At 54.2% G+C, this 19291-nt stretch overlaps 7 protein-coding genes across 7 annotated transcripts; 3 read left to right on the forward strand and 4 right to left on the reverse strand.

Moving 5' to 3' along the window:
* Positions 1 to 1169: 1169 nt before the first annotated feature.
* BKA67DRAFT_510818 (polysaccharide lyase family 4 protein) lies at positions 1170 to 3320 on the reverse strand (the record flags this gene model as incomplete). The annotated part of the gene is made up of 2 exons (XM_046097358.1): positions 1170 to 1386; positions 1474 to 3320. The coding sequence occupies 2 exons, from the start codon at positions 3318 to 3320 to the stop codon at positions 1170 to 1172; spliced, it is 2064 nt and encodes a 687-aa protein (XP_045964141.1).
* A 1660-nt stretch (positions 3321 to 4980) lies between these two features.
* On the reverse strand, positions 4981 to 6458 carry BKA67DRAFT_653212 (uncharacterized protein; the record flags this gene model as incomplete). The annotated part of the gene is made up of 3 exons (XM_046106322.1): positions 4981 to 5359; positions 5425 to 5999; positions 6063 to 6458. The coding sequence occupies 3 exons, from the start codon at positions 6456 to 6458 to the stop codon at positions 4981 to 4983; spliced, it is 1350 nt and encodes a 449-aa protein (XP_045964142.1).
* A 556-nt stretch (positions 6459 to 7014) lies between these two features.
* On the forward strand, positions 7015 to 7467 carry BKA67DRAFT_653213 (uncharacterized protein; the record flags this gene model as incomplete). The annotated part of the gene is made up of 2 exons (XM_046106323.1): positions 7015 to 7240; positions 7343 to 7467. 2 exons carry the CDS (start codon positions 7015 to 7017, stop codon positions 7465 to 7467), a joined length of 351 nt encoding a protein of 116 aa, XP_045964143.1.
* A 312-nt stretch (positions 7468 to 7779) lies between these two features.
* BKA67DRAFT_546495 (mitochondrial ribosomal protein L37-domain-containing protein) lies at positions 7780 to 9300 on the forward strand. Its single transcript, XM_046101398.1, has 2 exons — positions 7780 to 8384; positions 8753 to 9300. The coding sequence occupies exons 1-2, from the start codon at positions 7976 to 7978 to the stop codon at positions 9007 to 9009; spliced, it is 666 nt and encodes a 221-aa protein (XP_045964144.1). The 5' UTR covers positions 7780 to 7975; the 3' UTR covers positions 9010 to 9300.
* A 311-nt stretch (positions 9301 to 9611) lies between these two features.
* On the reverse strand, positions 9612 to 11159 carry BKA67DRAFT_530134 (TAFII55 protein conserved region-domain-containing protein; the record flags this gene model as incomplete). The annotated part of the gene is made up of 1 exon (XM_046099191.1): positions 9612 to 11159. One exon carries the CDS (start codon positions 11157 to 11159, stop codon positions 9612 to 9614), a length of 1548 nt encoding a protein of 515 aa, XP_045964145.1.
* Positions 11160 to 12398: 1239 nt separating this feature from the next.
* On the forward strand, positions 12399 to 13187 carry BKA67DRAFT_530135 (uncharacterized protein; the record flags this gene model as incomplete). The annotated part of the gene is made up of 2 exons (XM_046099192.1): positions 12399 to 12849; positions 12949 to 13187. 2 exons carry the CDS (start codon positions 12399 to 12401, stop codon positions 13185 to 13187), a joined length of 690 nt encoding a protein of 229 aa, XP_045964146.1.
* Positions 13188 to 13749: 562 nt separating this feature from the next.
* Positions 13750 to 18231, reverse strand: BKA67DRAFT_634108 (uncharacterized protein). The gene is made up of 3 exons (XM_046105635.1): positions 17604 to 18231; positions 15289 to 17533; positions 13750 to 15168 (listed from the first exon to the last, which is right to left on the reverse strand). The coding sequence occupies exons 1-3, from the start codon at positions 17729 to 17731 to the stop codon at positions 13990 to 13992; spliced, it is 3552 nt and encodes a 1183-aa protein (XP_045964147.1). The 5' UTR covers positions 17732 to 18231; the 3' UTR covers positions 13750 to 13989.
* Between the last annotated feature and the right edge of the window lie 1060 nt (positions 18232 to 19291).

Genomic DNA, 19291 nt, shown 5'->3' on the forward strand with positions numbered 1-19291 from the left:
AACCATTTTTAGCAACAAAAGCCTCCCTGATGTTGACACGATATCTTGCCATCTCACCTTGGAGCCTGGCTCCTTGCATTTCTTGCTGATAGTCACAGTCGGCTCCTGCAAAGCTCAGCGCCTGAGTTGCTGTCCTCATCATCGCAAGAAGCCAGTTATTGCTATGTTGACCAGAGACGTGTTTTCTGCCGTGTCCCTCTCACACACATATCGAGCAACCTTATTGAGGTCCTCGCCCATCTCAAACCTCCTGGTTTGTCCATTATCCCTTCCGATTACCCCCGGTCACCTCACTTCTTGTTTGTCCGCTTCTCCCAACTCCATCTCTTTCGCGATTATCTCATCGTACTCGTTTGACGTCCAATACAGTCTCCTTCGATGTACTACTTGCCTGACATTTATAATCTTGTGATTCTGTTCACTGCGCTCCGCGGGCACTCTCCGCAAAGCCCCCTCTCCATCTGCTCAATCTAGTCCTTCATGACTTTGGAAAGACTTTCTTGTGAGCCCGATCTCGATAACTTTGGCATCATGACGGCTCACGAGTGCCACTACATTATCGTCAGAACCCCTTCTCGCTCTATGGCTATTTTATTGGTGTCTATAGCTTCCTTCGTATAAGCCCGCATGTCTTAAAGTGTCTGATGTGCTCAAAGAAGATTAAATAAATATAAACCCCGGCAGTTTTACTCTTTATTGACGACAATGATGGACCTTCGAATTAACTGAAAACTTCCAGTGGCGAATAATTCTATGCCCTCATGTCACAATGTGTTAAAAAGAAAATGGCCTGGTAAGACGGGTGTTTTACTCTGGAATGTAGCCTCGAGCTCGCCTAAGACATGTCAGACACAGACCTCGAAAGAGCCGCTTGCGGCGGAGGATAACTGCCTCCAAGTAACTCTTTTGGGCTGATATACTGACACTTCAAACTGCTTAGAATGCTGTTTTTTATTTTATTGAATGCAGTCAAGTAGCTTGAGCACGGCTACGAGATGATTACTGCCCAGCAAGAAGACAGGGGGATGACACCATTCTCAAGGGAACAAATCCAAGGACTGTTCTGTATTGTTATATTACCATTGATTACTTTAGGCACGGGCTTACGAATTGCAACAAGGACGACAGGTCTCACCCGACCTCAAGTCTGATCGGATTACCCCCGCCTTTTATTTCACTTCCAATCTCAATGCATCATACTGCACATAAACACTACGAGGCAATAGCGCGCTTTCGTAGTCTGTCGCATTGTACGGCAGGCTGAGCACAATTTCGTTTGTTGCGTTTGCGCCGGCCGCCAGGTAGTTAGTCGGAAACGTGAACTTGTTGGCGACTTGATAACAGACGACACCGCTTCTGGCGGCACAAGAGGACGAGTGGTAGTATCTGCAATCCAAAAGAGAGGTGTGTCAACGATAAGACTCCAAGGCGAACAAAAAGAAAACGTGAGGTGTAGTTTGGCAGTTAGCTTACGGGATAACCCAGGGTTCCAGCTCCTGCCCATTGACGACTACCACAAAGGGCATGTTCGAGTACGGCTGCGTCGCATTGTAGACGTCCGTATTGCCCGCAGCAGTCTTGGCGCCGGCGAGCTGGACCGTGAAGGTGGCCTCGCTCCGGTCTCTCAGATCGCCCTCTCCCACCTCGAACGAGATGGTCCAGTTGTTGATCTCGCCGCGGCCCGCCTCCTGTACGGGGCGCCGGAAGTTGGCGTGCCCGCCGTACACGGACCAGTGGACATAGTTCCAGTCCTCGGCCTCGACCGACTCCCCGACGCGGAAGTTGACCCCCCGCGGGAACTCGTCGATGTAGTCGTACGCGCCCCAGTAGATCCGGTACTCGGGCGGCTGCAGCGCCGCCGCCGTGTTCTTGGCATAGCCGTGCTTCCACTCGCCGCCGGCCTTGTCGGGTGTCCCGATACGCCAGAGCTCCCTGCCCGCCGATTCGGCCTCCCAGACCACGGAGCCGCTGTCTGTGGTATCGCCTGCGGCAACGATGATACCGTCCTGCGTGTAGTCGCCGAAGACGCCGTCGGCGTAGACGGTGAGGCGGTAGGTGCCAGTCTTGATGCGGTCGATCTGCACCTTGCCTGTGCAGTGGTCGATGTCCGCCCAGTACTGGTAGGCGGAGACGTCTTCGACGTTGTCCTGGAAGTCGACGCCGTTTTGAGCGAGGACGGCGATGGGGTTCTTGGCGTCCCGAGGCAGCTGAACTCGTGCTTTCCATGATCCACGACCCGAAGTCGGCACGTAGCCGGTGACGTGCTCCGAGATGTCGTCATAAAAGTGTGCGTTCCATGCTGGCGAGGCGAACCCCCGGGCTTCTTCGTATAGGGGAGCCCAGCCACCGCCGACGGGCCCCTTGTTGAAGTGGAAGTAGTACGGTCCAAAAGTGCGATCAAACCCGTGCGTGATGTTGGGTGTGCCATCGCCGTGGTGGTTCGAGACGATGTAGTTGTAGACAATGCCATCGACAACCAAGTCACTGTGGATGGGGCCACCGAAGTACGTATCCTTTGTGTTCATGACCACCCAGGCTCCATACGTGAAATTGTCGACGCTATACCGACCGTCTGCGAACATGCCGTGCACATCGTGGTCGCGCCACACGGCCTGGAAGGTGTACTTGGTGTAGTAGTCGCTCATCTGCTCGACGTACGGCTCGTCGGTGCGATTGCCAATGTACCAGGTGGCATCCTGGACCGTCGTCGCATTTGTGATGTCGCCGCTCGCAGGGTCAGGGGACGGCAGCGGGGCGTGGAACGACTCGTCGGTGACGAGATATGTCCACAGCGGCGTGTTCGGGCGGAACAACGTGCGGAACTCCTGCAGGTTCCTGAGGAAGGGCGTGGTCTCATTGTAGTATGCTAGCCGTGAGAAGGTGTGCAGGCCCGTCTCGCCGTCACGTAGGAACCAGTATGACTCGAAGATCTGGCCGGTTGGCGGATACAACTCGCTCATCACGATGCCGCCCCACCGTGTCCCAGTCGAGTCGGCCCCTTCATATGATTCATATGTAGCATTGACTCCGCCGGGTGTGTAAGTGCCCGAGGGTATGCAGTAGCAATCCAGGTATGGCCCGATGCCCGACTGGCCATTTCCGGAGGAACCGCCCGGGGTGTTCTCGATGTAGTTCTTGGAGCCTAGGAGGTCCTGACCGTCGAGCGTCAGGTAGTCAACAGCACCGGTGGATTTGTTCACCGAAGACACAAGACGGTCATTGCCGAGGAACAGTGCCCCAGACGATTCATTAGTGAAAAGCGTCGCCGTAGCGGTGGGTGCCAGCAGGAAGGCTCCCACGGACTTCGACTTAAGAACCATGCTGAATGCGGTAGTCCTTGAGGAGACCTTTGAAGAACCAAGAGTACACGAGGTGGTCAGTCAATGCTAATGGACGCACCATCTTGGCAATCTTTATACCCTGGATCTACGTCCGTTTAAAGCTAAGCTCTACAGGGCCAAGAATCCTGTACGCCGACCGGATATACGGTGTCATATTGTTACCTCTCTCCTGGGCTGGTATAGTTGTGTTATCATGAACATCTGCGGAGACTGGGGCGATCTCGCGGCTGGGGATGCGGAGAACCCTAGCTAGAATGCGGAGAGGTCGGGGGCTCTTCCAGCATCGTTGAGGGTCAGGGATGGTGAGCACCCAGGCATCGGTGCATCAATACCACGAAGTGACGTTGACGCCCAAGTGCTTATCGCAACGAGAATCTTATGAACGTTGTGTGAGCAGACAACAAAGTGCTGTGCTGTGTATCAGTACTATCCAAACAACGGTAGCTATAATAACGCAAATTACAGACTGCGCTGGTATTGATAATCTGCCATTCTGCTTTTGGAGAGCCTCGTCTTGAACAAGGTTTCTCAAGTCCCGTTCCAACATTATATTGCATGTCGTAGGGCAGGACCAAGCTTTCGGAACTTTCGCTAAGCTATAGCCGAGTGGGCCTGGAAAGTTTAGCTTATACATCAACCTTAGGCTCTTGACGTTTGACGTGTCTGCCACGATTTGGGTATAATAGTCTCCAGACCTCTTCAAACATCCACTGGTGGGAATTCTTGGTATCAGTCTCGTTAGATTCAAATTTGATTTCAAACTATTTTCATGCCGGCAAGCAAGTTGACATCCAAAGTTTTGCGCGTCGCCCGAAATACTTGGGTAGACACTACTACGGTTGGCTAATAAACATGCATGTTGACACTGATGGCTGTGAATATATGGTAGTCAATCTGTTTGGATTTGAAGAGTTATGTTGAATTTGCGTTGAGGTATATTGATGTTAATGGCCGATATAAACCTGGTGCAAACAGAAGGGATTACGATAAAAGCGTCGTAGCAACGCGCTGCCAAGCTCATCACGAACAATGTTTCGAAAAAAGGTTGTAAGAGTGCAATCAAGCTCGAATTAATGGATGAGATCTATGGATATCGGGGGTGCTGCAAGTTTACACAAGGTGTGGTATAATACTCACCAGATCAATGTATCGTTACAAGACTAGATGGACCAACGAAGAAACCGATCGCCCTATGATCGTCGAAGGAAAGAAACTGCAAAACTTTTGAGAAACTCCTTCGAACGCCGTCATAAACCCTCGTAGTGCTGAAGACTGGTCCACTTCAGGTGAAGCTTCGTTCCAATACTTCGATAACCAAGGAAGCCCACAAAAATACCCTCAGAGGAAAAGCCGCTGGAGATCAAGTGTGTACGTAAAGGATTGGAAAAAGCCTGGATGGAGAACCCACCCAGAATATGCTTTTATGAAGAGCCATCAAGCCAACATAACCCACGTGGAGGTCACCCTCCGATCAAGCCCACAGGTGTATCATAGCTTCGTGATGAAGCATAGCCCTCAAATGACTTACATCCCGAAGGAGTGTAGAGTCTGAAAAGAAGCCGACAACCCTCAGAAGCCAACCGTCATGTGTATGTGATTGTGTCAATGAACCCTCAAAACCCTCTCAAGTACGGCTGACTTAGTCGTCAAAAGTTTGTCTCTTGCCAGCAAAGGCCGCTCCACCACGGCTGCCGAAGCCACCACGGCCACCTCCACGACCACCACGGTCACCGAAGCCACCACGGCCACCTCCCCGACCACCGAAGCCACCGCGACCACCGCCACGGCCACCACGGTCACCGAAGCCACCGCGACCGCCACCACGGCCACCGCCGCGACCACCGCCGAAGCCACCACCACCCTGGTTGGGCTGACGCTGAGCAGCGTAGTCAAGACGGACTGCGCGAGCACCGCGACCCTCACCAATGTAGCCACCGTTCTTGCCGTTGAAGGCAGTCTTGGCATCATCGATGCTGTTGAAGGTGACGTAACCGAAGCCCTTGCGGTTGCCAGACTCACTATGATCGGGTTAGCTCATGGTTACGACAATTCCAGGTAAAAGTGGGAATGTGAGAGTACGTACGGGTCAGTAGGCAGACGAAGGTTCTTGACTTCAGCGACATCGGAGAAGAACTCGGTAACGACGCTCTCATCAGCATCCCATGGAAGGTTGCCGACGAATAGAGTGTCGCTCTCGGGAGAGACGGTGTCACCGTGGGTCTGAGCGCGGTTGCTGGCACGGTCGCGAGGGTTGGCGTCGTCAGCAGGCTTCTTGGTGGAGGGGTCCAGTCTCATCTCACGGCCCTCAAGCTCGAGGCCCTGCTTGGCCTGGAGGGCAGCGCTGCAGTTCTCGGGGGTGTCGAAGTCGACGTAGCCGAAGCCACGAGATCGCTGCATGTCCTTATCGGTGATGACACGAGCACTGGCAAGACCAGCGCAGTCCTTGAAAGCCTCGTAGAGGCTGTCATCATTGATACCCCAGCCCAGGTTACCGACGAAGAGGGTAATGGGAGCGTCGTCATCGACCTTGGACTTCTTGGCGGGCTCAGTGGCCTCCTCCTCCTCAGCCTTGCGCTTCTTGGAAGCCTCAGGCTTCTTCTCCTCCTCCTTGTCAGAGTCGTCGGAGTCCTCGTCGGAATCGTCGGAATCGTCAGAAGACTGCGAGGATAGTTAGCACGATTCGAAGTGGGTTAAAGTGCTGGGAGGATGAGTGCAGCTTACCTCGGCCGCCTTCTTGGCATCGACACCAGCGCTCGCTTCGCTGTCCTCGGCGTCAGAGGAGTCGGAGGAGTCGGAAGACTCGACCTTCTTGGCCTTGGTGCTGGTCTTGGCCTTGACGTCCTTGGACTTCTTGGCGGGCTTCTTCTCCTCCTCGGAAGATTCAGAGTCAGAGTCGCTGGAGTCGGCGTCCTTGGGGCTGGTCATCTCCTCGTCACTGTCGCTGTCGGAGCTGTCAGAAGAGTCCGAGTCGGACTTGACGTTCTTCTTGACGGCCTTGGCAATCTTCTTGGAGGTAGCGACAGGAGCGGCGGATGTCTTGGTGACACCACCCTTCTTGACGGAGGAGAGAGAGTCCTTGGAGGACTTGCTGCCCTTGGATTCCTTGGTCTTGCCCATTTTGAATGATTTTCACAGAGATATGCTTCTGGAGAGAGATAGGACACTTCTGGGAAAGTGTACGGGGAAAGAATGAAGGGGGGATGTGGTAGTGTGCAGGAACTGAGCGTCTGCAAAACGAGTGCAGGCGGGCTATAAATGAAGGGTCTTTGCGGCAGAATCTTTCTTACAAAAAAATTCAGCGGGTCGGGATGCACGAAAACTCTGAATGCGCAAGCGAGAGGCAGGCCAAGTGGGGTTAAAACTCTTTAGCTTGGGGCGGTCTGGGAGATAAGCCGTTAGCGCCGCGACAGTGGGCTGATAACGAAAAGTGGTCGGCAGGGACCCGCAGTGGAAAGCATTCCGGAGGGAACAAAGGCTAACCGACTGCCTGAAAAATACGGCTGCCACAATTGGCTGGCTGGCTGTGATGTGGGAGCTTGCGACTTGTGACCGGTAGCTTTCGTGAAGCCGGTCCGACATTGAAGCTCAACGCACGACCAGCCACATCGCCCATCACAACCCCGATCAATTGATTACGCGCAGGTCACCGGTGTCGTCTCCATCAATCGCCAAGATGCCCACCCCCGAATCTGCCGCTTTCCTGGCCAAGAAGCCGACAGTCCCCCCGACATTCGACGGTGTCGACTACGACGACAACAAGGCCCTCAAGGCCGCCCAGGACTCCATCGTCCGCGAACAATGGGTGCAGGTCATGATGGGACGACTGGTCAGAGAGGAGCTCAGCAAGTGCTACTACCGGGAAGGAGTCAATCACTTGGAGAAGTGCGGCAAATTAAGAGGTTAGTTATGACGTACCCAGGACCTGACAGATGAAGCTTGAGCCAAGACCAAGACGAAGAACGGGAACACCGATGATTAATTTCTCTCCTTCTCATTTGCAGAGAGATACCTGTCGATGCTGGAGAAGCACCGCGTGCGCGGATACCTCTTCGAGCAACAGAACTACACGGATCCCTCGCAACTGGCTGGTGCGGCTGCGAAAGGACTCAAGGGCGTCAACCAGTAGGAGCCCGCCGAGACCAGGCGAGGGATGCTCGGATCATACAGCCATACAGGCTGGCCATGTCGAATGCGCCCTCGGACATGCGGCAAGAGGGCAAGAGGGCAATCTGGATTAGAAAGGCGCTCGCGGTGGCCGGGCCTTCAGCTGTACAACGTGCCGATGCGACGGCCCTGGCGGACGGAAAACCCTCTTTGTACATAAAATGAAATGAAAGCCAAACTACCTAAAAACCCGCAATTCTCGGTCCTCGAGGTTGGAATTTATCTGATGATGCTCTGTGACGATGGCTGGCTGAGCCTTGTATCAAGTATTCGATACAATGCAATGCAGTGCAATACAATACAATACGCATGTAGCGCCAGGGGAGAGGGTCCCCATCCCATTCGGCGGGCCGTACAAAATTTCCAGCTAGTCTAGTCAGCTTCAACATCCAAGGGCACCTGCAAATCGCAGACTAAGCCAGCTCGAGAGCCTCAACCTCAGCAAACCGACATAACCACAGACAGCCGCAATGATCTGTAGGAATTGCTTATCACGCGCCTCGGTGCTCACGCGGGCGCTCCCCCTTTCGCAAACCCCCCAGAGGTCCATACCGGCAGTGCGCGCCTTCACTGCAGCGCCCGCCCGACGCAACGCCGCACCAGCTGCACCCGAAGCTACACCATCCTCCTCCATCGCGAGCGATGCACCGCCCACATTCAGCACACCTCTCGGCGACGCAGGCCCCGCGGCAGAAGCAAAGCCCGCGCTCTCCACCTGCCCCGGGGGCACCATCCTGACCGGCCTCAACTACCTGAAGAGCAAGACGGACCCGGTCGCGCTGGCCGACGATGCATACCCGGAGTGGCTCTGGAGCTGCATAGACGTCACGGTCAAGAAGACGGACGAGGACGACAACAACGACGCGGCCGCCGAATTCTGTATGTTTGGACAGCTTTATTTATTTAATGTTTTTTCCCTTTCTTTTTCTTTTCTTTCTACTCTCCCTCCGGTGGTCACTACACGAGACACCTGATTGATATATATATATATATCACTTGCCCTCCTCCCCTTTCCCCATGGATTAGTCCCAAAGTCTCCTGCCAACACTTCGTTACACCCTTGGGGAGAGAGACCACTCCTCCTGCCTGCCCCTGAAAGAGTTCCTCTGGGCGCTAGTCCGCTCTCTCCTTGTTCCCTCCCCCCTCCCCTTGCTCCTTGTTCATCACAGAAACAACACATGAATCCGTCTTCTGGCGTCTTGGTACCTGTGGCATCCTACTAACGGTTCTTTCCCCCCTCCCTCCAGCCAAATCCAAGAAGCAGCGTCGTCTGGCGGCCAAGCGGCAGCGAGCGCTCGAGGCCCGGCTGCTGGCCGAGGGCAACCTCGAGGCCCTCGCGCCCAAGATCCCGCTGCAGCAGCAGTCCGTCAACATGCCCGGCAACGAGGAGGGCACGCCCGAGGGCGCCCTCGCGGCGGTCGCGGCGCGCGAGGAGCTGAGGAAGGCCATGCGCAAGGAGAGGAAGGCCAAGATAAAGGAGACCAACTACTTGAAGAGCATGTAAACGGAGAAGGGCCTCGTCTTGCCTTTCCAGCCGAGTCTCGGGGAGGGTGAGGGCGAGGGCGAGGGAAATCGAGGGATCCCCCGTTCTGCAGATCGAAGGGGGAGAGAGACAGAGAGAGAGTGTGTGTATGTGTATTTATGTACATGCCGCTTTCGTCTGGGACCGAGTCGCCCATTTTTGCCCTTCCAGATGCGGTGGGCAAAAGACGTGGCTTACATATATTGTACAATAGAACGTGTAAAATCTCTGTACGCGTACCAGCTAGACAAAGCCATCACTGAAGGGACGGGTCTGGAGAAAGTAATTGTGATTCGTCATGGAGAACTATGGAATCGAGACTACTGAATAGTTGGGTATCATGTGCTAAACATTTTGGGGCAGTCTATCATCATCAATGACCAATTGTGAGAGACAGTCTTGCTGTGCCCGTCGATACTCGAACGCCAAACGCCAAACACCCCCATCCATGCCTCTAGTGTTGTATATAATACAGTACTCTCGCCTTTGTTCCATGTGCTATATCTCCTTGGCCGTTGTGCCAAGACCGCCCCGTAGCAGTGTCGTTGTGTACTCGCTATAGGACCTTTAGCCCGCCGTGGCATCTACTCGTCGTCTGTAATATTGAGCTGGGCTTTGCGTAGCTGGATCTCCTTCTCGAGATTCTGTATGTTCTGATGCATACGGTTTCGGATGAGCGAGTTGGTTTGTGCGGCCATTTGACTCTTGAGGTCTGCCACCTTCTTTTGCATGCTGTGCATCTCGTGTTTCGCCTCTCTGAGCTCACCTTGCTTGGCAGCCTCTTCTTCATCGAGGTCGGAGTCGTCGGCATCGTCGTCGTCGTCCTCTTCGGATATTTCTTCGTCCTCTCCATCAGCATCACTGATCTCGGCAACCCCCGGAGCTGGTGTGGTGGCTTCCATGGTCATAGGCGTGTGGGCCTCTAGCTGTGTGGTTGGCGTGGCACCTCTAGCATCGTCCATATCCATCTCGAAATCGACCCCGGCCAGCTCTGCTTCTAGTTCAGCCTCCAGGTCCGCATTGTCATCGTCATCATCCTCGGCCCCTTGGGCGATCTCGTCGCCGTACTCGGCCCCGCCAAAGTAGTCGTCCACTTCTTCTCCCTCGGCATCTTCGTCGCCGGACTCATCAAAACCATCGAATTCATCCTGCAGGAATTCATACTTGGGTGGCTCCACGCACGTCGCGTCTTCGGCCAGCAGCCTCTTGACTTGTGCGGCCGTGCTCATCAACTGCTTCTCCGATGGCTGCTTGCGGAACCTACGGTTGATTGCGTCGTGCATGGGAGGCGTCATTCCGTGCGGCCACTTGTATTCCGTCTGCTGCACCATGTTGGGGAGAGCAACGGTCTTGGCCTCCTGGTCGTTGTTGACCTCGGCAAAACACAATAACATCTGGGTGATGTCCATGTTTTTCATGAAGTTCTTCTTGTCCCACGTCTTCATGGCTTCGACGATGGTGGGCAAGTCTACCAAAACAGCAGCAAAGTGATGTCCGTCGATGGTCACCATGGCTCGACGTTCCTTAGCATCGAGCCAGTCTATGGAGAGATCGGCGCCACCCAGCTTCTTGTCCAGGCCGATCTTGCCTTCCTCGAGGGCCTTGTTCAAGTACTCGGTGGAGGTGCCGGGATAGGTACGAAGTATCATGGCGGCTTCACGTACCGGGTCTTCCTCTCGATCGCTGGCTTCGGAGTCCCAAGCCTCACCCGGTTTATGCTCGACAGGCTTGCCCCTGGCTTTGAGGGTTAGACGGCCCGTGGGAGTCTGAATATTGTAGACCTTCTTGGCGGGCAGCTGGCTGACTTTGATCTTGGAAATACGGCGTCCAGCCAAGGGTGCGTTTTCATCCTCATCGTCGTCGCTCTCCAGGGCGCGCTTGGCCGCGATGAGCTTTTCTGTAGGTTTGGAAGAACGGCCAGCTTTGGAGACCTTGACGGGGACAGGAGGCACGGCAGCAGCGGGGGTTCCTGGCTGGCTAGTGTTGACTTTGATGCGGATGGTCTTCTTCTCGCTGGAGGGGGTGAGCAGGTCAGCGCTGAAGGAGGATTTGCGGGAGGTGGCGAGCTTCAGGATGGGTCTCGGGGTCTCGGAGGAAGGGGTTGCTGTGATGGTTGTTGGCGGAGGAGGCATGTCGATCTTGCTGAACTGGCTGGTTTCCAGCTTGAGGGTGGGTTTCGCTTGCTCGCCCGCCATTTTATATTCCGTTATGCGCTCTGGTCTGCTTGTGCTCGATGTCGTGTTGGGCGGGAGAGGGAACTGGCAGCAGGCAGAGACGTCGAGTTGGCCGCCCGGTCTGGGCAGGGCAGCGTTCACGGGTTGGGTCGCCGGGAAGCAACTGAACGAAGGCAATGAATACGATGCAATGCGATGCAGTGCAATCGCCAAGACGGGGGCAGCACTAGGCTCAGTCGCAAGGGCCACTTGAGGTCAGGATCAACTCGCTATAAGTCCAGCGAAGTTAGATATGTACTCGGGGCCTTTGTACTCTGTGTGAAGCAAGCCCAGGGCTAAGGCCGATGTCGATGGTTGATGTTGACTAGGTTAAAGAGTACAGCAAGGTGAATGCGAAGCCGAGGACTGGCACCGAGCTTGTCGCAAAGGTTGAATGACGCGAAATAAGTTTGGCTGGGGAGTTTTAGATGGAGACGCCCTTGAGGGATCCCTGGCAGGTCACACAAGGTACGTACTGCACTGGAACAATCTGCCTACAGTACAGTATGTATGTATCAATCACAGTCAACCGACGCGGGGTAGTTGCAAATTGCAAAAGACGCGACAGTGTCCTAGGTTAACTTAGAGTACAAGTAACTCAAGTTACAGAGTGCCAGAGTGCGGAGAGTACCACTGCGGGCTGCAAAAGCTTGACGCCAATCTCAGCTCAACACTAACGTCAACGCTAAAGGCGGACAGCTTGAGCTTGAGCTTGAGCTTGACCCTGACCCTGACCCTTGAGAGTTGAGCCTGGAGCCGGGGGGAAAAAGTCCAGTTCCAGCAATAACTTAACTTATTCATTCATACGCTTTCGTCCAGTTTGTCCCCCCCACCTCTTCAATCCCCCATTTGCCAACGTCCACAATTCGTGACCCGAAGGGCTACAAGGCAGCATCCCCAGCAGGCCTTTTCCAGCACTGGTAGATAGTCTGGGACCAGCAGACACCGCCAATAGTCATCGCTGAATACATTGCGACCTGCCCAACCACAGCCACTGCCACTCGCCGTCGCAGGGTCTGATAGGTCTCGCCTGCCAGCGAGCAACACCCTCGAGTCGAGTTTATTGATGAACCATATTGGACCAACACATATATTCATATACGTATATATATACTTAAATAAAATACGCCCACCATGGAGACGCGACCCTCCAACCCCATGACGTACAGCAAGTTCCACCTCGCATTGCTCAAGCCTGTCGTCCTTCAGATCTTGCGCGCGACCGGCTACTACACCACCAAGCCATCCGTTCTCGAGGCCCTGACCGAGCTTGTCGCCGATTACATCTTCAACACCGCCGTCGCAGCACGCAAGGCCATGGAACACAACCACCCCGAGTCTCCCGAAATGACCCTGCCCGACCTCAGGATAGGTCTCGAGTACATGGGCGCCTTCAACCACGACGAGAACAAGAGGGAGGACCGCGACTTCGACGGCGACAAAGGGCTGCGTGGCATCCATGACTTCAAGGCCTGGTTCGACGGGAAGCACAACTCCAGACTCACCCGTATCGCCGAAGCTTTCCAGCAGAGTGGTGTTCTGCTCGAAGCCCCTCCCCTTGAAGAAGGCCCTCAAAAGGTCGAGCGACCGCCCATCGACTACCTCAGCCGTACGTCGCGCACTCTTCCGTCCCCCCTCCAAATTTTTCTTCTTCTTTTCCCTCCTCTTCTCTGTCCTTTCCTTTTCCTTTGCTGACAAGTATCTACAGAGCTGAAGCAGAAGCACAGCAAGAACGACGACTCCAGATATGCTAGCACCATCTTGGGGAAGCCATTCGATCATGGTGAGGTCCTGGTAGAGGGCGGCCCCGTCTCCAGCATCGACGAGTGGTGTGGCATGATGTTCGAGCGCAACATGCGTCCACGGTCACCCACGCCCGACTCTCGACCGCCGAGCTCCGGGCTCAGCTCGCTGGATGACGGCGACGTCGAAATGATGGACCTGTGATTACCTGGTGGCTCGGGGGCACCCGAAGAGGAACGGGGAGAAATAGTACTTATTTTGCATTGCATTGCACGGGCACGGCATGGAAGCACAGCGAAGGTGTTCGGCGTTCTTTTTGGTTTGGTTTTTACGGAAGCATTTTGCGGTCGAGGTTAGGAGAAAAACGCTTCAAACGGAGCTTCTATACGCCAGGAAGCTCCGGGGAATGGCGAACATGATCATATGCAGAAATGGTAGGTAGGCCTTGTGATGTTTTGTATCGCACAAACTGGATCAGAGATCAGACACTTGAAGCATATGGTTGCGTGTTGCGCAGCAACGCGTCAACCTCAGGCAAGATACCCCCCTTTGACAGCGCCTGAGGTTTCGGAATTACAGTCTCTTGTACATCGTCTGTCCTGGGACGGTGCAATATATAGAGAGAGCCCTGAGCCCTCGCGCTATCACTTGGAATAAAGTGAACACACTCGTCCGCGGGAAGGATTCCTCCCCTGGTCCACAAGTCTGCCGAAGCCTTCTTGTCTGGCAAAGTGCATACATTAATAGAAGTGGCTGACAAGATACATGATTCATTTCAAATTCGACTTGGTGGTATCATAATAAACTTCGTGTGCAACTAAACGCTCCCTCGGAACATCAAAAAAGATAACAAAGACCGCCGCTTCACTGGCCTTCCAAGAGCGAATGAAACGTATGCAATGCCCCATACGAAAACATAAGCAACCCACGACCCCCGCCCAAACACCAGAGCTATTGGCTTTCGTACTGTGATCCGTGAATGTCCTTAAAAATGCCTTGCCGTTTCTTACATGATGATACACCTCTTCTCCTTGACGTTGCCATCCTTTGGTGCTTTAGACGCCCATGTAATGTCTGTCCACGCGCTACTCATAGCATCGCTGTCTTTCTTCTTGTTCTTCTTACGCCTGCCGGTCCAGCCCCGGTTCTTGGCATCTTGTACGTTCTTGGCAGCACTTCTGCGGGCCCGGCTCTGGCGCCTTGTTAGGCTGGTGTGGTGTCGGAGCGAGGAGAGTGTTAGCTGGGCTGAGGGCGGCGCGGGAGGTATTGTGATGGTTTGGCCCTGTGCATTTTGCAGGACCACGGGTTCATTCATGCCTCGACCACCACTGCTTGCGATACTGTATATAGTCTCCAGTCGCTCCACAGTAGGCCGGTCGTTGCCTCCAGCACCTAAATGCGGCCCAGGGTGACGCGGCACGGGAGAATGAATCATAGGCTCGCCCGGATGACGCTGTGAAGCCTGACGGTCTGGGGCATCAAAAGCGCCAGAAACGCCTTTAGGTGTACTGATGATCAGGGGCTGCTCTGGCTCAGGAGCCCGCTGGGCCCCAAGAGCTTGACTGTTCCTGAAGGACGGAGGTTGACCACCGACAGGCACACGAGGCACTTGAAAACTGCACGAGATTGGGCGTGGCGCTGCCGATTCTCGACGTCTATGTAGACTAGCCAGTTGGTCTCGAGTTGGTGCCGGTGGAAGCGCGGCAGCTACAATGGCGGCATTGTTCTCATCAATCACCGGCGCAGAATACGGATAACCCGTGGGAATGGCTGCTGAAGAAGGACCAGGTTGCGGCGCACGAGGCCATGTCGAGGCATTGGGAAGACGTCCGACTTGTGGGCTTGCGCCAATATCATTCCACATGGCGTTGTTGAAACCCGGTGAAGGAATCGCAACATTGAGAGTATAAGGGTTCGTTGGTTCCACGGACGATCTAATGGCGGCTGGATGGGCTGTGGACGGAAAATGTGGTATGCCAGTGCTAGATGATTGAGCATTAGAGGATGGTGCTTGCGAGCCAGAATAGACACGCTGTTCTGTACCCGTATCCAATCTTCCTAACCGCTGTGGTAGCTGCGCATATTGGTGAGGCGGTTCCACTGGCGAAACGTTGTACAGGTCATTGCCTTGGCTGAACCGTCGTAACGGAGATGCCGATCGGTTTGTGGGACTCGAGGCTGGGCGCTGGGATACCACCACACGGTTATCACTGGAGTTCACAGAGGCACTGGCAACTCGTTGGTGTGAGTTCGGTTGTTGCCATGATGCGCGGGAACGTCTTTCACGCGCTGGTGAAGTTTGGACTCTTGGCAACCCCGGTCGAGCTTGGCCACTGGCTAATTGATACGAGCCTTCCGTTGTTGGAGCATCACCGGGCGGTATTTGGGCATATGCTGCTGACGGCAGAGAAGGAGTATGTATTGCTTGGGAAGATGTTGCAGATAATGCCTCTCTTATTGTTGTGCTGACACCTACTCCCGGAATGGCGGCATGCCGGAGGAAAGCAGGCAGATCGACAGGGTCATCTTGAGAATATGGTGGTGGAGGCGGAACCCAATTATCCGCATCACTCTCATGAGGATGCTCTGCCCTGCCATCGGCCCGTCTGTACTCGATCCGACCCCCAGTCGCAGCCGAAGGATGGAGTCGGCGATTCACGGCGGCAGCGGTCGCGGCCCGCCTTAGGGTCGGTGCTGATCGTGGACTAGCATGAGCATATGGTGCATCGAGGGCCTCCTGGACCTCTTCAAGTGAGGGTTCTTCCGCATCGGCTGTGGCCGAAGGTGCACCTGCCTCAGTGCGCGGTCCTACCATTCGCCGTGGGATCAGAGGATCCTCGTCTTCATCTCTAGGAATGGCAGGGACAGGATGTCTCAGTAAATCTTCCGCCCGGCGATCCGCAAGCGTTGTGGATCGCATTACATTAGAGCGTCCGCCGCCCCTTTGAGCCACTGTACGTCTTCTTACAATGGCCACCTCTGTGGCCATATCTCGATGCTCTTCCTCCAAGGCCTCGGGTTCTTTTGTCCCAACCTCTATTGTAAGCTCCATCTCTTGACCATTCACAATGCCATAGTCAAAATCAAGAATGGTGACTCTGCCACCGTCAACAAAGTCGATTCCATCCTCTTCAGTGATAGGCCTGGGGGGCATTACACCTCGTGCAGCAACTATCAACCGTTCCTGATACGAGAAATCGCCATGGCCCGCAATCCATTTCACGGTACTAACGCCATTCAACTCGGTTATTTTCCGGCCACTAACAAACGTGTTGCGGTTTCTATCACATAATATTTGCCATTGTGGCACTCTCCCTCCAGTGGGCTCTTGTGATCGCGAGGGAGAACGAATAGACGGCGCGCTGCTCCGCCGACTTAGACCCGGCGTTCCTGAGTCGCTGGTTATGTCGGAAATGGCCTCTAGGTCTTCAGGGATCCCATACAGCCACACGTCCTTTCCTTCAAACCCCGCAGAGACGAGCTCACCGCAATACGACGCTGCGGGTAAAGTGCAAGGTAAGAGAGTTGCTTGAGATGCGGAATGAGGAATCGGACCAGTAAAGTATGTAGTGCCGTTCCGCAGATCATCGATGCGCACAGCACGGAAGGTCTCAAAGCTCCTGTCATATGTGAATGTCCAACTGGCTTCCTGGGAACTAGATTCTTGCAACAGCACAGCGTGGCTGCAGTCACGGCTCGTGTTTGGGAAGAGAATTGAAGTGGTCCAGAGAGCACTTATACTCTCCTCTCCCATCTGGGCACCTGGGTCATAATAAGGTGCCGTGAGAATAACGGTGTTTGGTTGGTGTGCGATAGTTGTGGTGCCTAAGAGCTGCGTCCCGTCAAAGGAAAAGGCTAGATAGTCGACAGCGTCACACTTTACCGCTCGTCTGTCTGTGGACATGGCTCCAGGTCTCAGAGAAGAGACCTCAATTCCGCCTTCGTAAGCGGCTGCGAGGACGCTGCCACATGGCGACAGGGCTATCGTTCTCGGAGTGTGATCGAGTATCAGTGATTGTGATCGTCTGGGTGGGGACTCTCGAAGGTCATATAAGTCGACCTGCATGTCGGTAGACAAAACGGCGAGCAGGGTGCCCTCATCGAGTATGCAAGTAGAGACGGGACGGCGCAGTATCTTCAACTCGCGTTTCACCTCCAGGTCGGATCCTCTGAGATCCAAGACGTAAATTCTGGAAGAATTGTAGGCAAGCAGATGGTGTCCGCGCGGCGACGGGCTGAATTGCATGCCCTCACCCCCAGGCGCAGAGGACGAGCTTATCGAATTGGATACAATCTTGATGGTGGTTGACTTGGGTCGCAGGTAGACCTCGAACAAGTTGCGCTTGATTTCTCGCGAGAACAAACGACGCAGTCTGGGCAGGTCTTCATCTTTGGCCGTGTCGGGCGATATGCCGCTGTGGATAGCTGAATATGATGGGCATCGTGAGAGGTGGTGTGCGTAGAGATGTGCGTGTTGAGAGACGCGCCTCCATTTCGAGTTGAGCAGGATCAAGGAAGCGAAGGAATTGGGATCAGTCAGTTGAAGGACTCTGTCATTGGGAGTCCACAGTTAGCTGCCAGATAGTGCAGGTCAAAGTATTGGGAACGAGACTTGATTACTGTTGTATAATTTCCTCGGGCAACCGCTCGAAAGCAGGCGCACAGGCAGAAGCAAGAGCAGTGTTCGAGTCGCCGGCGGCCATATCGCCGCATCGACCGCCAACGTCTGGTACTGGCACAGAGGCCATTTTGTGACACGGCTCGCGGGCTTGGGCTTGGGCTCGGGCTCGGGGCCGACGATGGCGAAGGCAAAAACTGTGTCAGAAGCCAAAGAAAGGTATCGTCAAGATCTCATAGAGCCAGGCGCCATCATGTTTCCCTTCCCTTTCAGATTGTTGTGTCTTGTTTCGCCAAGGTAGGCGGTCCCAGTGCGGCGGGTGGGTTGGAAGTCAAGTTAGTTGGTTCGGTTTACTCCAGTGGACCAATCCCCGGTTCTCCTACGGTACTGCGCGATCGTCCGGGCCCCTTTTTCGAGCGCGTCCTTGTTGGATTAGGAGAGGCGACAGAGGTTAAAGGTGTGATTGCCACAAATCGGGAAACATGGAACGATCAACCACGTTCAGCGGAAGGGAGGCCTGGAGGCGCTTTGGAGCTTTGAAGCTTGGAGGCGGAGCAATTGAATGACTGTATGTTAGTCTAGGTTAGGTCAGCCTCTGCGGTTCTGTACATACGGTACCTATCGTACTGTAGTGCTGCATTGCTACAGCCTAGCGTTAGCCCGTACGGTTAGCATGGCGGAGGGTCAGCAACGCTTACCATTGGCAAAGCTGAAGCTGCAGGCAATCTACTCAGGTTAGGTTAAGTTGCTCAAGTTTGTTCATATCTTTGGCATGAATACCCGCCCGGTTTGTAGAGATCAGCAGTGGTATATCCGCACCCGCAGTTGTCTTTTGACATGGCAGCCTGGCGGCTATCACTTCCTTCTACAAGTAATATGATGCTGTTCACGGTCCTGCGACCAGCAGGCAGTGGTTACTGTTACATGCACTGCACCGATGGCTTACCCTACCCGGCCAAGACTCCGTATTTACAAGTTCACCACTCGGCACGATCGCCGTATGGATCCCATCCTAGCCATCAAAAGTATGGATCTCACATTAGCAGACGAGTCCCTCATCATTACGCATCTATGTATACAGGGCTATGTAGGTTTCCTCTCTCGAGTTGTGCCAGTTTATAGTCGACTAAACTTCCCGGGTTTTGTAATCGATTTCGCAAGCCCAATCCAGTCGCGTACAGCCACGTACTTCTTCGACCTGCCGCCTGTGAAGTTGGTCGCACCATGTCGGAGCTTTCAGCCACTGATGTGAACCGCGTGCAAGGGTGTGCTATTTTGGGATCGCGGGCGAGCTGCTGTGGCCCTCGGCAAAGCAACGCTTATTAGTTAGGTTAGCGACTCTAGGAGGCTTCAATAAATCGTTCGGATACAACCACACCTGATTCATCGTAAACAATTCAAGCAATCCCTTTGCGGGAAGCAGCCATAGCTCGCCATGGCATGTTTTTCAAGGGCAGCCGAACGAACCGATTATTTGATTGCGAAAGTGGTTGTAGGATATCGTGTTCACAGGCCGAACAACAATTGATTGTATGGAACCCACTGCTCAAAGCTCAACTGACCACGATTTTATGCATGAGGCTCTCACCCAGTACGAGCGCTTATGCGCAGGCGCAGTTGCAGCCAACGACTTCCACAACTGAACTCCTATACCAGATAGCTACTTACTACTCGGCGCGTTTCCTTGGTA

Source organism: Truncatella angustata (genome assembly GCF_020726525.1).
Source record: "Truncatella angustata strain MPI-SDFR-AT-0073 chromosome Unknown BKA67scaffold_1, whole genome shotgun sequence".
Classification (NCBI taxonomy): Eukaryota; Fungi; Ascomycota; class Sordariomycetes; order Amphisphaeriales; family Sporocadaceae; genus Truncatella; species Truncatella angustata.